The following is a 14,779-nucleotide window of genomic DNA, read 5'->3' as shown; positions in this document are numbered from 1 at the left end:
ACCGGCCGCCGTGCAAGACGAGATGTACGGCCAGAGCTGGCCGAGGGGCCGTGACTGAGCGACCGGCAACTAGCTAGGCAGGGAAGGCAGGGTTGGAGCCGGGAAGAGGGGTGCTGCCCCAGGAGCAGGGCAGAGCCACGTAGTGGTAAAGCGTTAGGGTCGGCAGCAGTAACGGAGCTAGCAGGAGCGAGGAGAGGCTTGTGACTGTTTGTGAGCTGGAGGAAAGCCAGCACTAGCTCTGTATCCCAGAGGGAAGCATCACGTACAGTATGATATTTCCACTGGTTAAGATTGCACCATGCTTTCTTTCTGTTTCATGTCTTCATTTTCTATTTAAGTTGGTAGTGCTTCCAAAGAAAGCAGATTTTTTTTTCAGTCACGTGCACGTTCCACAGAACAGTAGTATTTCAGCTCTGAGGCTCATTTGTGTAATGGTGGAATGTCTTTGATATGGACACGTTTGTTTTGTTTTTTTTTTTCTTTCCTAGTTTGTTTCATACTCTCTTATGGATAGACTTTTAAAGAGGGAAGTAGAGCCTGATGATTCATGCTGGTTCCTCAAATATGTAACTAGTTCCACTTGTTCACTTACCTTTCAGACCCTCAGTACACACTACCAAGTGAGAAGGACCATTCAAAGTCAAATGTCCATGTTCAGCTTGTCGGTGATAAAGTGGTAGGTGTTGGCCAAAGATAGCGTACATGTGCACCTTTTATTTATTTCTGTGTGTATGGATACACATGCATAGAAACTCTGTCTCAGTTCTAAGCTGCTCCCTTAAAACCGCAAAATACAAAGCAAAGGAAGCAGTTTTCTCTAAAACAAGACTTGACACAGGGAGTAGCCATGATTGCCGGCCTAGGGTTACTCTGTAGCAGCAGCCTAGAAACGCCCAGTTTCATGTGCTGAGTATTTTCCTAAATTGTGTGTCAATATTTTTAATAAAATATCTCCAAATGCTGTTAACAATAGCTTGTATATGTTATTAAGACCTGTACAGTCGTTGGGCTGTTGTTCAAGCAGAGCTGTTAAATGTGTTATTTCACACTGTACCTCCTCACTTACAGTACAGCTCAAGGGAGCATACTTAGACAGTTTAAAATGAACCAGGTAGCAACAGCTAAGCAGCCTGTAAAGACTGCAAACCCATCCTGGTTCTTCATACTAGGTTAGTGCAATTAAACTTCCTAACTAAGGCCTTAGCTAGTTAGCCCATGCTTAGCTCCCTACTGCGTTTGCTCCCCTGCTATCAGTATTCACCCTAGCTAGTTTGAAACCAGCCAAGGCCTGTCTGTGGGAGTTGCAGTCATACCTTTAGACAGCAGTGATTGATGGCTGGACAGGCTGCATACAGGTGGAATGCCAAAGGACAACAGACTTGGTACAACTGCACAATGAATTAGATTTTAAACAAAGAATCCTCCTGAAGCTATGCACTTGACTGATCCTGCAAGGCAGATATTCTGAACTCTCAAGCTCCATTGCAGTACAGTGAGGAAAAAATCCCTGAGCAGCTTTCCAATAATGGAATCAAGAAACATTTTCTTGAAGAATGTTTCTGGATGTCTCTTACTCCATTATCTCAGACTCTTTCTTATATCTACATGAAAAAAATGTGTGTTTGTCTGCCTCTCTGTAGAGGGGCATACACATGGAGCTGGAAGCATTACCTGTTGTCATAGAGATCCTTGAAACAATATGGCTGTGTTAACAGTTCAGGCCAGACAAAGTAAGCAGGTATACTGTCGCTAATGTTGTCATGTCATAGGTGTAATGTTGTGGATGAGTATGGTGACAGACTCTGACTTGCATAAAACATGTTTTAAGCATATGAATCAGCAAGTGCATAATGTGCAATTGAAAACAATACAAGTATGAATTCTTAATCTATAGCATCACAGAATGGGGTGGACAGGGGTTGTGATAATATTAGTTTATAGGGTTTTCCAAACTCTCAAAAGTTGAATTCCCTTTGAAGAGAAATGAAACAAAAATGCAGAATCATGCACAACAAGCAGCTACTCATAGTAGGATAGATCTCTTCATCACCTGACACTGTCTTACACTCTAGTGAGTTAGTGTACTTGAAATGTCACTGCTACCTTACATGTATCTGAGTTAGCACCCGCTGAAATGGGCAATTCACAATTCAAATTTGATTTCAAGCGTTACAGAAGCTCAAGCCAATATAGCTACCACACTTATACTTGAGTCACGATTGCAAAGATTTATTTGCAACCATAAATTTAGAGATTTAAGTCATATCTACCCAGGGAAAGCAGTGCTTAGAAGGAAGGGTGTGGGTTTTAAATGTGATCATTTTTGTGTGCTAACTCCCATCGAGATATTTCTAACACATGCTAAAATTATTACAGTATAAAATAATGTAACTTTACTCTGTAAGTGGAATATGTTACTTCATTTCTAGAGCACACAAAATATGAGGGAGTTACATGGGGTAATGTGCTAGCAGTTCACATTACTGCACATTCACAGGTACTGCACACTAACTTCTTTATGTAACGAACTGTTAGACCCTTTGATTTTAAGTATAAGTTTAGCACTGGAAAACAGCCAGAAGACATGTCTGTGCATCTGCTGCTAGTCTGGTATGCTCCACATCTTGAGAAGTACCATCTAACCAGCTGACATCATTAGCATACGTATGGCACCTTATTTCCCTGTCCGAAATGTGGAGTCCTGTAAATCACAGCAAACTGAAATTCTGATCTCTTTAATGCTGTTTGAAATTGCTAAATCACTGCCTCTCTTCTTTGTGTCCACACAAACATTAGGTAAAAGCACCAATGTTCAGAAATATGTTTAGTAGTTTGATCCATTTCCCGTGCTACAGTCTGTGCTTGGAGGGCAGAGATCCAGTGCCTCCATTTATTGACCGAAGATGGAGAGGGAGGGCTCAGCAGCGCCTGGAGGCTCTTCAGCAGCTTACTGTGTAAGTGTTCTATGGTTGGATAATTTAAAACAAAAATACGAACAAAACCAACAAAACCCCATGCATATTGAAGTGATGACTGCAATTTGCTCCTACTTATATTTCCCTTGAAATTAAGAGATTGCAGCTGTTGTGGAGTATGGTTGCCCATCTGTTTCTTACAGGGTGGATGTTGCACATTCCTTCATCCCTGTGCTCTCTGCTTTGCAGCGGTTGCTGGGAAAGAGAACAGAGTTATTTCAGTCTCTTGTAAATCAGATAAGTTATGAAGAGTTCAGTGACATGTGTGTTAACTTAAGCGGGAGCTGTTTCCTTTTAGTTCCGTGCAATTGCAGCTGGATAGATGGCTTTTGCAGCTCTATCAGGGATGTATGGGGCCTGAACCAGGGCATCACATTTTTATTGCAGGGGTTTTTTAGTTGAACTTTCTCTTGGAATCACAATTTGGGCTTATGATTCAGCAAATACTTAAAAAAAGGTTCATATGTTTTGCCACACCACGCATTTTTTTGAGTCTTGTAGCTGTATTCAAGACTGCAGGCATCAGCCTAGGTAGTTGTTTTCAGAGGTTTTTGCTGCATTAACAAGCTAACTTTGGACCATGGCTTTTCAGACGATGTGTGCTATTATAGGGTTGCTGGTAGCTGAGTTCCACCACATGCAGACAGTAATCAAAGATGTTTAAGAGTGATACAGTGGATTTCACACCTGGTTTTGTTCAGTTTTGAAAGCTTCTTCTTCTAATTTCCATAATAAAATAAGAATTTTGGAGCCTTTTTCTTCTCTTATTACTATTTTCAGCATATCAAACTGTCCCCAGCACATGAAAACCTCAGTGGCTTCTTATATTTTGCTTGTTATTCTGTAACAAGAGTTTATTTGATGGCTGCGCTGCTTTAAAATTTCGTTTCATTTGAACAACATGTATTTACAAAATGTCTTGCAATTAACAAAAAATGAGAAATACACCCCCTCTGTTTCAACCTGCGCTGATTGACAGTGTTGCTGATACAGAAGATAGAATATTTCCCAGCTGTCTTCTCACTAGTTGCGTTGCCTCTGCAAGGTTACCAGGAATAAATGCTCATTTATTTCAGCAAAGTCAGCAAATATAAGTCAAGGACATGCGAGAGGCAGGATCTGTGGAATAAATATTTCACTGGGTTCCCATTGTGCCTATAACTGTGCCATAACAGGATGAACAGTTTATGCTAATAAAGTTAGATCATAAGAATAAGTGCCCACCTGTGCTGAATGAAACACAAATCCATCTGGATGGAGCAACAGTCTGATATGTAAACAGTCAGCTAGTGGAACTAGCAATCAGCTCAATTAACGCATTTGAATTACAAACACAACTTCACAATAACAGGTTGATTAGTGCTGAGCAAGTATCTCAGGTTACTGCATTGCATCTCAAAACGTTCCCCTCTCTTTTGTTATGTGATATGACTGAAAGCACTGGGAAGAAATGACTTTAAACTTACCTTGGCAGTAAATTGTATGTCACGGGAAGTTAATGAAGCATCTCTCTATAGGCTTTACTGTAGTGGGTAGCCATACTGTGGCTCCCGGAGTTCCATGGTGCAGCTCGCAGGACTCAGATGAGGTCTTTGAAGACAACTGGTCTCAGCATGCAATCCTCTGGTTTGAACCCAGCTGTCAAACAATGTTATGTATTAATTGCATCTCTGTAAATATACCTCTGTATTTAAAATTAGTCAGCAGCAACCAACTCCAGCACCCACAATCCCATACATCTGAGGTCAGGATTCTTACGAGTTGCCAAAAACGGTCTTACAAAAAACATGACGGTCAGAAATTGCTATATATATAGCTTAAGGAAATGACTTACCTTAATGGCATGATTCGAGCTTTTCTTTTAAAAAAGAATGTCTGTTTCTCATCTTAAACGACCTTGCAGGCTGAGAAGAGTAAGACTGGAGTATCAAGTGGTTGTGAAATCAAATAGCAAGCCTGATGCATAGCTTTCAAAGGACTCAATTCTGCCCATTCTCTCACTGACTGCCTTAATGAAGTCTATCTCATGGTCTTCCAAAGCTTTAAATTAAAGAAAACCATCCAAGATGTTACAGTGAAAAATTTAAACAGTCTGCCTACTTTAAATTCAAAACAGGGAACAAAATGAAGAAAGACTGTTCTTGCAAAAGATATGCTTGTTCCAGCATAGCTTTTGAAACATTCACATGGTCATCCTAATTTTTCTCCTTTATAAGAGAATTCAAATTGAAATTCCCAATTCTAAAATTTTCCACATTTACTCAAAACCTCTTTAGCTATTTTTGAAAGGCAGAAAGTAGTAGTCTTCTTTGTTCATTCTACTCCTTTAGACATATTTTCTATTACGGAAAGTTTTTCACTCTTAAGGAATTGAGCTTGCTCCCCCCACTCCCAATAAAAGTAGTTTACTTTACAAGGTCAGCATTTACAAATGGCCAATCCTTTTCATGACAAGCATATTAGAAAGTTTTATTAAAGGCAGCAAATGGCTATTTCTTGCCCACGCATAGTGGAAAATATACATAAAGTGTCAAACTGTTGCTATATATGTAAGCATGAATAAAGCAAAATATAATTGCTTGTGTAAGTATTGGGATTTTGTGGAATTTGTAGCATGCATGTTTGATTGTGCAACCAGAGAAGGAGAGAGAGAGATTAAAAAAAAAAAAAAGAGGACATAAGAAAAAAAGATCAGAACTGCTCTAAATGCACTTCTTGATTGATATCCTGTATTTTGTCTTTTAGAGCTCAATCTTCTCTTCAAATACCTCAAATTGTGTATGAAGATCCTGAAGTCAGTGGAAGGAATCGTTACAAATATTTTGCACGGTAAGGAATGAATTGATTTGAAACAGAGTTCAGAAGCTTGCTTTTGTGCAGTTTAAAGAGCACCTAAACAAATGCCAGAGCCTTATTTTCTCTGTCTTTTCTGTCAGTTCTTTGATCACTGCTATGGAAAATCTAAATAGTAACCAAATCTTAAATCACAAGGTCTTTTTACATTCATGCTATGCAAGAATTTTCAGGTAATGAGTTACCGTATAAGCAAATGATCCTGCTACATGAAAGAAGAAGATGCTCACAAAGCCATTGTGGTTCTCCGGACTCCTGGAAAGGTGCATACTTAAGAAGGAACCTTTTAATTCCCAGTTTCTGACAGGAACAGAGAGGGGGCAAAAGGAATTCTTGATTAAGTTTTCATCAATGTTCTCTACTCCAGGGCTGCTGTGCTCCTTCCAGAATGACACTGCAGGTCAGCAATGGACTCAAGATCTGAACCAACAGCTAGCGTACAAACATTCTTAACTTAGTCACATATACTTTGAATTACATTCACTATTCTAGTCAGCAGCTGTTGGCCAATATGTCCACTTTAAATATAAAAATTTGCCAAGTTTAATAAATTAAAGTTCTTTATGGCTTCTTTAACAACAATAAAAAAAGGACAAAGATTATGTTCTGCAATTTGAAATTAAGCTTTGAAGTCGCTCAAAGGCTAAGGGAAATTGATAGCGAACGGCAATATGCAAACTATAAGAATGCCTAAGAAGGAATTATTACTATGTTGTTGAGCCTCTATCACTCTCAAGATATTTCATAAAATACTGCAAAAAAGGAAACAATCAAATGAGATAAGTCCAAAACAGCTTACCTTACCAGCTGATTGTAGGAATTAATTTAAGGATTTCAAGAAGTTATTAAAAAAAACTCTCTCAAAAGCTCAAAGTTAAAAATGTAAACTAATTAGTGAAACATACACAAAATGTTGTGAGCACACTCAAAACTAACATTTTAATTACTGTCTTGTTTTGCAATTCTACATTTTGCTTTGACAGAAGAATAACACTCAATCCTACTGGTGAAACTTTCTCTGTTACTCCTTAGCTATGAAAGAATTATTTAATATTCAGGCACAAGCCTTAAACATGCAACTACAGAACCCGAGTTGTGGAAAATCAGTGTAACTCCACTGAAATTAGTGGACTGTAGTTTTTCTAAAACGTAATGATCTTTTACACTCATGGCTCTTGTCTGACATCTGGATTCTCTCTTTTCAGACCTCTCATCCCTTCTAATAAGCTGCTTTCATTAAATGTTGCTTATGCAACGGCAAAGTAAGTAGTGAATTCTGGAACATTACTGTTGTAATGGGACACATCTCACCAGAAAAAGATTGGGAAACTATTTAGCTGGTGACCAATATTTTTCATAATGAACCAACAGGAAAAACTTGTTAAGAGGTAAGGGTTTGTTCACCATTGAGAATTCCTGAGGAAACAGGTGACTGACTGTTTCATAATTTGTTTGCAGTATATAAGTAGCACTTTGTGGGTAAAGGACATGTGCCTCAAGTGTGTTACGATTATAAGGCCTGAAACAGAAAGCAAGTGTCTCTGAATCCTAGAGGAGATGCTGATGCAAAGAAGATTCTCCAATACAGCAATATTGTTGGAAAATCTTCTGATATTTTATTACAGTCTCTGTGACAGCTGCAATACTATTCAGTAGTCTAGAGCATCCTTGAAGTAGTCTAATGTGGTTTTCGGTGGGGATCAGATTTTGAGGGGACATAAGAAGATTCAATTCCTAGTTGAGTCAATGAAAGTTGCATGTGCTTATGTCAGAATTGAATTTTTGTTCTGGAATTGTTGAAAAGAAGACAAAGATGTAAACTAAATTGAAGCAGTCCTACTTCATTTTACACTCAACCATGAGGTACTTTTTGTGCCCATTAAAAGCAATGCTTTAGAATGGATACATAGGGAAGATTTGCACGTAATAACTTGTGAGAGCTGAAACCAGAAGATTTCTGGATTGTTTACCTAAGGAGGAAGGTTTCAGAGGACTAAGTGTAGCCTCAGTCTGCTTTTACTAACAATAATGGACTTAACATCAATGAGAGCAATGTTAAGATGAAACAAACCACATTTGGATATCCTACCTTTAACTTAGTGTTGTGTTTCCGTTTTGTTTTGTTGTTTTGTTTTTTTTTTTTTTAATGAATGTGAGAAATGTTCTTCCATCTTGCAACTCTTTTTAGGAAAGAGCCCTATGTCCATTCAGCTACAAGAAACAGCAAGGTCTTTGGTCCGAAGTTAAGAACTTTGGGCACACAGACGGATTACAGGGATGGTGAAGCCCAGACAGATCCCTATTCCCCTGAATATGTAGTTCCCAGTGGCTCAGTCCCTGAACTTCTGACACTTGCTACACTGACTTGGGGTGAGTTGTGAAATCAAGATAAATGGTAATAATCATGTCGCCTCTTTAGCAGGAGGTTCTTTTTTTTCAATGTCTGGTTTCAAGTCTATTGCCAGCTTTGGCAGCCCTTTGTTGTCTTCCTTTGGGGCACATTATTTTATCTATTTCTAAAATAGGTATGATATTTTCCTACTTAATAGCGCTGTTCTGGTGCATTTCATAAAGAGTTTTGAGATCATTCAATATTAAAAGGTCATATGTTTTACAAATACAAACTAGGAGCATTTTTTCCATTTATCTACTGTTCTTCAGCTGTTCTGAGTTAGACATCAGTAAAAAAACAGTACAAACACGGATGCCTCAGAATACACCTGTGATCCTCATTTCCCAGTGTCCCACCTGCAATAATGATGGACGCTGGACATGCCAAAGAAAGTGCTCATTCTCAGAAAGTGTCTTTTTGAAAAGGTTTTTCCTCCTTTGCTGCCTGCAGTAGAGGAACAAAGTGCTAGTGTTAATGTCAGCTGAGCTATAGCAACTGCAGGTCCTACCATTCCTCATACTGTAGAATTTTACTGGTCTTAGAAGTATTCACTTCTGGCTATTGACAGGTCTGTTGTGTTTAACATATGGGCTTGTGCCCATACAGCCTTCTAATACTTTTTGGTGGTGGTTATTTGCTGGATTCACCATTCTCCTAAAGATCTTCTGCTTCTTGTCCCTGTAAGGTCGGGGGCTACCAGCAGGACTAGCTGAGGTGGAGATGATTGAACGTGCCCGGGAAAAACGTGCATGGGAAGCAACTCTTCCAGCCATGGACAATGCCTCACAAATTGCGAAGAGGAGGAAAATGATGGATGATATGGAGAGGAAGGAGTGGGCCTTTAGAGAACAGGAAATAGAAAAGTAGGAGCCCAATTATAGTCCTTATTTCTTTTAATTATTGGCTGAGTAGAGAAGGAACAAGAACGTTTAGGGGATTGGCTGTAGGGTACAAGCCTTTTATTTCTGTGAAAATCTCCTGATATTGGGAAGGGATAGTTCTGTTAAATTTAATATAAGAGACTGCTACCACAATATTTTTCACCAGTGCTAAATTCACTTTTTAAAATGAAAGATTAAATATGAGTTATGCAATATGAACTATGTGTTAAGTAGTCAGTTGGTATGTAGAATTTAATGATGACAGCATTGCACAGAACACTGCAGAGTACAGTAGGTCATACCTGGCCTTTTCTTTCCTTACAGGTTGCAGGAGGTTCGACTGGAAGTCTTAAAGAAGCTGCTGTGGAGGCGAGAGGAGAATCAGAATGAGCTGGATACCAAGCGCTTGTATGACCACTGGCAAAATTATCAGAAGGCTAAAGAAGAGAAAATAAAAAAGATTCAGCATGACTGTGCACTGAGTAAGTTTGAAAGACAGGGAGAGAGCAGTATGAGACTTAGTTTTCAGAGGAGCCATTTCTATTTTCACGAGGTTGCAGTCTTTATTTGAGATGAAACAGGTTTCATCCACAATATAGGTATGCATGGCCAGCATTTTTTCTGGTCAAACAGGTCATGCTTTTACATTAACTAGCAAGAGCTCTTGTGAATTTCCAAAGATGTGGCTTTTTTTAGAACTATTTGTATGAAGAACCTTCTCACATTTGTATTTCCTTTTCAGTGCTCAGGAAACTGATAGCTAAGAGGAATAATGTCATGGGAAAGCTGGAGAGACGAGATATCATCAAAGAGTATACTGACTTTGCATCACAAACATATGCTCCTTTGTCTAGAATTGGTTATTTCCCAGACAACCATTCTGAATGCTATGTGGTAAAAAACTTCTATCTTAACACCTTTGCAGGTAAGGCATTTTGGAAGACTTAGTTTGTATGAAATATTTACTTAAAATATTAACAAAACTCAAATTTCTCTCACCACCATTCCATTACTTAATTGCTGTTTGTATTTCTTAGGACTGTGTGAACTGGAAGCATCTCTCCCCAGTTCTGTCACCCAGGTCAAGATTAAAGCTCCAAAACCTAAGTACACTACCACTAAGACTGGATTTATTAAAAGATCAGCAAGGCTAGAGGTGGAGCTGGCACAAGTTCACCAGGTATGGAGCTGCATCCAGCAGCGTGTCAGTTCCTCTTAGATTTGAACTGCTCAGAAACGCAATTGGGAAGACACATGCTTAAGCTGTCTCTTGCTTTTCCGTGCTAAATTAATATTTTCTGTAAGACAACTTCAAGGAAAGAATGGATCAAACATTCAGACTGTTGCAGGCATGACCAGTACTGCTCTGGAACTCAGTCTGTTAGTACTGTCTCTCCCCTGTATCTGTGCTTCTGCACCAACCCTATAGAAGACAAGCATAGCTGCTTCTGTCTTCCTACAGACCAGGTATTTGGATCAGAACATTTTATGTCAGTTAGAAATTCTCTTCTGCCATTTGCTCATTCTCATTTCTCCCTTGCTTTTATAATGCACAAATGGCAAACCTAGCGATTACACTGTCAAACTACTAATAATTAAATAAAGCAAATCTGGATTGATAGTCTGAAAATTCTGTACATTTTTTAAAAAGTACATTTTAGGTACATATTGTAAAAAAACCTGCAGCAAAGCATGATTAAACTGACCCCACTCATAAAATCAGATCAGAATGGTGGATGCACATCACTGTTGTTCCCTAACAACAGCATCAGATTTGCAAACATACTAATAATGTTTTGCATATCTTTATTTATCCCAACTGTTCATGCAGATGAGGTGTCATACATGCAATTAACCACTGAGGAAAGAAGTGCCTCATTTGCATCTACAATCACAATATTTGTAAATTACACAGAATGATAGAATCATTTAAGTTGGAAAGGACCTTTAAGATCATTGAGTGCAACCATAAACCTAGCATAGCGAAGTCCACCGCTAAACCATGTACCACATCTACGCGTCTTTTCAGTGCCTCCAGGGATGGTGACTCCACCACTTCCCTGGGCAGCCTGTTCCAGTGCCTGCCAACCCTTTCAGTGAAGAAATTTTTCCTAATATCTAATCTAAACCTCCCCTGGCACAACTTGAGGCCATCTTTTCTTGTCCTATTGCTCATTACTTGGGAGAAGAGACCAACCCCCACCTTGCTACAGCCCCCTTTCAGGTCATTGTAGAGAGCAATCAGGTCTCCCCTCAGCCTCCTCTTCTCCAGGCTAAACAACCCCAGCTCCCTCAGCTGCTCCCCATCAGACTTCTGCTCCAGACCCTTCACCGGCTTTGTTGCTCTTCTCTGGACTCGCTCCAGCACCTCAATGCCCTTCTTGTAGTGAGTGGGCCAAAACTGAACACAGGATTTGAGGTGCGGCCTCACCAGTGCCAAGTACAGGGGGACCATCGCTGCCCAGGTCCTACTGGCCACGCTATTTCTGATACAAGCCAGGATGCCATTGGCCTACTTGGCCACCTGGACACACTGCTGGATCATGTTCAGCCGGCTGTCAGCCTACACCCCCAGGTCTGTCTCTGCCAGGCAGCTTTCCAGCCCCTCTTCCCCAAGCCCATAGCGTTTCATGGGGCTGTTGTGACCCAAGTTCAGGACCCAGCACTGAGCCTTGTTGAACCTCATACAACTGGCCTCAGCCCATCGATCCAGCCTGTCCAGATCCCTCTGTACGGCCTTCCTACCCTCAAGCAGATCAACACTCCCACCCAGCTTGGTGTCATCTGCAAGCTGACTGAGAGTGCATTCGATCCCCTCGTCCAGATCATTGATAAAGGTATTAAAAAGAACCGGCCCCAATACCAAGCCCTGGGGAACACCACTTGTGACCGGCTGCCAACTGGATTTAACTCCATTCACCACCACTCTTTGGGCCTGGCCATCCAGCCAGTTTGTTACCCAGCGAAGAGTACACCCATCCAAGCCATGAGCAGCCAGTTTCCCCAGGAGAATGCTGTGGGAAATGGTGTCAAAGACAACATCCACAGCCTTTCCCTCATCCAGTAAGCCGTCACCTTGTCATAGAAGAAGATCAGGCCAGTCAAGCAGGACCTGCCTTTCATAAACCCATGCAGACTGAGCCTGATGACCTGGTTGTCCTGTACATGGCACTACAGATGATTTGCTCCATAATCTTCCCTGGCACTGAGGTCAGGCTGACAGGCCTGTAGTTCCCTAGATCCTCCTTCCAGCTCTTCTTGTACTTTTAAGTACACTTCTTGTGATGCTATTGAGAGTTACCTTTTTTTAAAATCAGGCGTATTCTTGGCTGGCTGCTGTATCTCTGAAAAATACTGAATTTTATTTGTAAAGCTTGACAACTTTCACTTATACTTTATTTAGTGGAGAAATAGTTCATATTTGGAAATTATGTGTAAAGCTTTCTTGTCTTAGTGTGACTTAATAATACTCTCAATGTAGACAGTAACTTTCTGCTAATTAATTTTAAATTGAAGTCTTGTTCTGAAAAATCAGTCATTATCTCAAACTCGAATTGCACTGGATCTTGTAAAAGATTAAATACTGCATCTGATTATTATTCAGAAGGAAAAATTTCAAAGAAAATGTTGAGTGCTGTGGGAATTGTTCAAGAACTAAGGACATTAAAGTTTTAGGGAAGACACAGCAGTATTGAAGGGATTTGAGTTTGGGTGCTTTTGCATAAAATTCAAGCAGTGACTATGTGTGATCTGGATCATAACATGGTTCTCATAGGCAGCAGAATGTTAGCCCAGACTTTCAGAGCTGAATTCCAATTACAGCAATTGTATTCTGTTTGTTCAAAATGTTTCTCATGGTTTGAAAGACGACAGTGGAGTGTCTAAACTGTAGTCACAGAGAAGAAGTATGCCCTAATGCTGGCTGCCCACACAATAATGTCTCTTCAAGGAAAAATTCGTGGCTAAAGGGAGATGGAATGCTGAACAAAAGCAGATAATTCTGCATATTTTCTTTCTTAAATCAATGTAGATCATTTGGTCACATTGATTTATAGCGAGAGGCTAGCATAACTAATACTCATTTCCCCACCCCAAAAAAGCAAAATGTATATTCTTTTAAAATCACAAAGCATTTCCTTTGCAGGCAAAGATGATAAATCCACTATGCAAAATTTAACTGCTGCTTTTAGATACACAGAAGTAGACGCCAGACTGGTTGGTCCAGACAAGCAGAAAATACTGACGCTGTGAAACACCCAGACTGCCTCAGCCACCTTTAAATTTAAACAAGCTTTCTGTTCAGAGCAACAAGAAATTGCTGCCCTAATTAGCGCTTGACTTTTGTGGTGCTGTTACTGGTCACTTCTCCCATCAGAGGCTTTTGCTTCTTAAGTTTGGTGGCTATAGCATGTTCTGGCTTAGCAAGGCCTCTCTGACAGGTCCACTTCATAAGCTTACTGGAGCTGTTGAGAACAGGGCAGTAAAGGGTGCAGAGTACTTGAGTTAACAGAATTTAGCACTTGAGAGGACAGCTGTCTGACCACTTGGCATAAGCAGTCCCAATTGTGCCAACAACCTCTGTCACACACAGTATGAAAGAGGTTTAAAGCAGGCAATTAGGGATCATCTTAGAAGGGCACTGTGTTGCTTTGCATTATTTCTATAGCTGAGCAGATAGACCGGTTTTCTCTTCAAAAGCCTCTTTTTAGCACTGTCCTAGCACACTTAATCTATAATTTTTCTCCCGTAATCCTAGAAATAAAGCAGAACTCTAGAAAATTTGGAGAGTACACAGTGATCTCGCTCTAGAGTATGTTTCTGTAATTTTCCCTGGATAATCTGTGGAAGGAGGTGGCAAATAGAGGAGGAATGCTCGATTTTGGCCTCAGAAGTAATTAATTTTAATAAAGGAAGTTTCCAAGGCTTGCTTCTCTGGCCAAACAAGTGGCAAGATGGACTAGTCCTCCTCATCATGTTCCTCTTGGTTTGCCATATTGAGGGTTTTCCTAAGCTTGAAGCTTGTAAGAAGGGATAAGCAATTGTCCAAGGAACTACAAAAAGGATCTATGCCCTCTTGAGAATAAGAGCAGCTTCTTCCAGACTTGAAACTAAGCAAAAAAGAAGTGATTTTAGAAGCAGACTTTTTGAGGACTATGCTGAAACCTTTTGCAGGAGTATTATGTACACTCAGTATTCTTTGAATAATTCTCTAAAACAAGAGAACATGGCAGAAACAGGAGTGACCCAGCATTTACAGTAAAAACAACAATCTGTATCTTAAGCCAGATCTGTAAAAGGACAAGGAAAGCTAGGTCCTAGCCAGCGCAGATGATAGTGCTTTAAGGAATGTAACTGAGCCATTATATAGACAGCCTTGTGTGAAAATCCAAGGCATTAAGAAGATAACATACGGATATAGCTAATTACTATAGGAAACAAATGCAACTAGGTAACTGAATACACCAAGAAATGGAAAAGCTGCTAGAAGAAATCCCAGTGCAGAGCAATGCATGACTTTAGGCTGATCCTCTACGTTTTTGTCACCAAAGTCACCACACTCCAGAGGGGTGGAAGAGTCAGGTAGTTTCAAAGTGCTGGATCAAGATGATGTCAGAACAAAGAACCTCTCACCTCAGCATTAAGTGCAACTTTCACGTTTGTTTTCCTTTATCTGGTTG

General features: G+C 40.1%; 1 protein-coding gene across 1 annotated transcript in view; it reads left to right on the top strand.

The window, feature by feature from the left end:
* Positions 1-595: 595 nt before the first annotated feature.
* The window catches only part of MAATS1 (MYCBP-associated, testis expressed 1), a 32,159-nt gene continuing 17,975 nt past the window's right edge, over positions 596-14,779 (top strand). The window contains exons 1-9 of the mRNA XM_009705088.1: positions 596-676; positions 2,797-2,954; positions 5,721-5,804; positions 7,034-7,090; positions 8,017-8,198; positions 8,906-9,083; positions 9,426-9,583; positions 9,844-10,026; positions 10,139-10,281. Of these exons, the coding sequence (XP_009703390.1) occupies positions 2,809-2,954; positions 5,721-5,804; positions 7,034-7,090; positions 8,017-8,198; positions 8,906-9,083; positions 9,426-9,583; positions 9,844-10,026; positions 10,139-10,281 (1,131 nt within the window). The 5' untranslated portion in view covers positions 596-676; positions 2,797-2,808. The remainder of the gene's footprint in view (positions 677-2,796; positions 2,955-5,720; positions 5,805-7,033; positions 7,091-8,016; positions 8,199-8,905; positions 9,084-9,425; positions 9,584-9,843; positions 10,027-10,138; positions 10,282-14,779) is intronic.

The sequence above is a fragment of the Cariama cristata genome, unplaced genomic scaffold, assembly GCF_000690535.1.
Source record: "Cariama cristata isolate BGI_N322 unplaced genomic scaffold, ASM69053v1 scaffold2198, whole genome shotgun sequence".
Lineage (NCBI taxonomy): Eukaryota > Metazoa > Chordata > Aves > Cariamiformes > Cariamidae > Cariama > Cariama cristata.
This window is presented reverse-complemented; position numbering and strand designations above follow the sequence as displayed.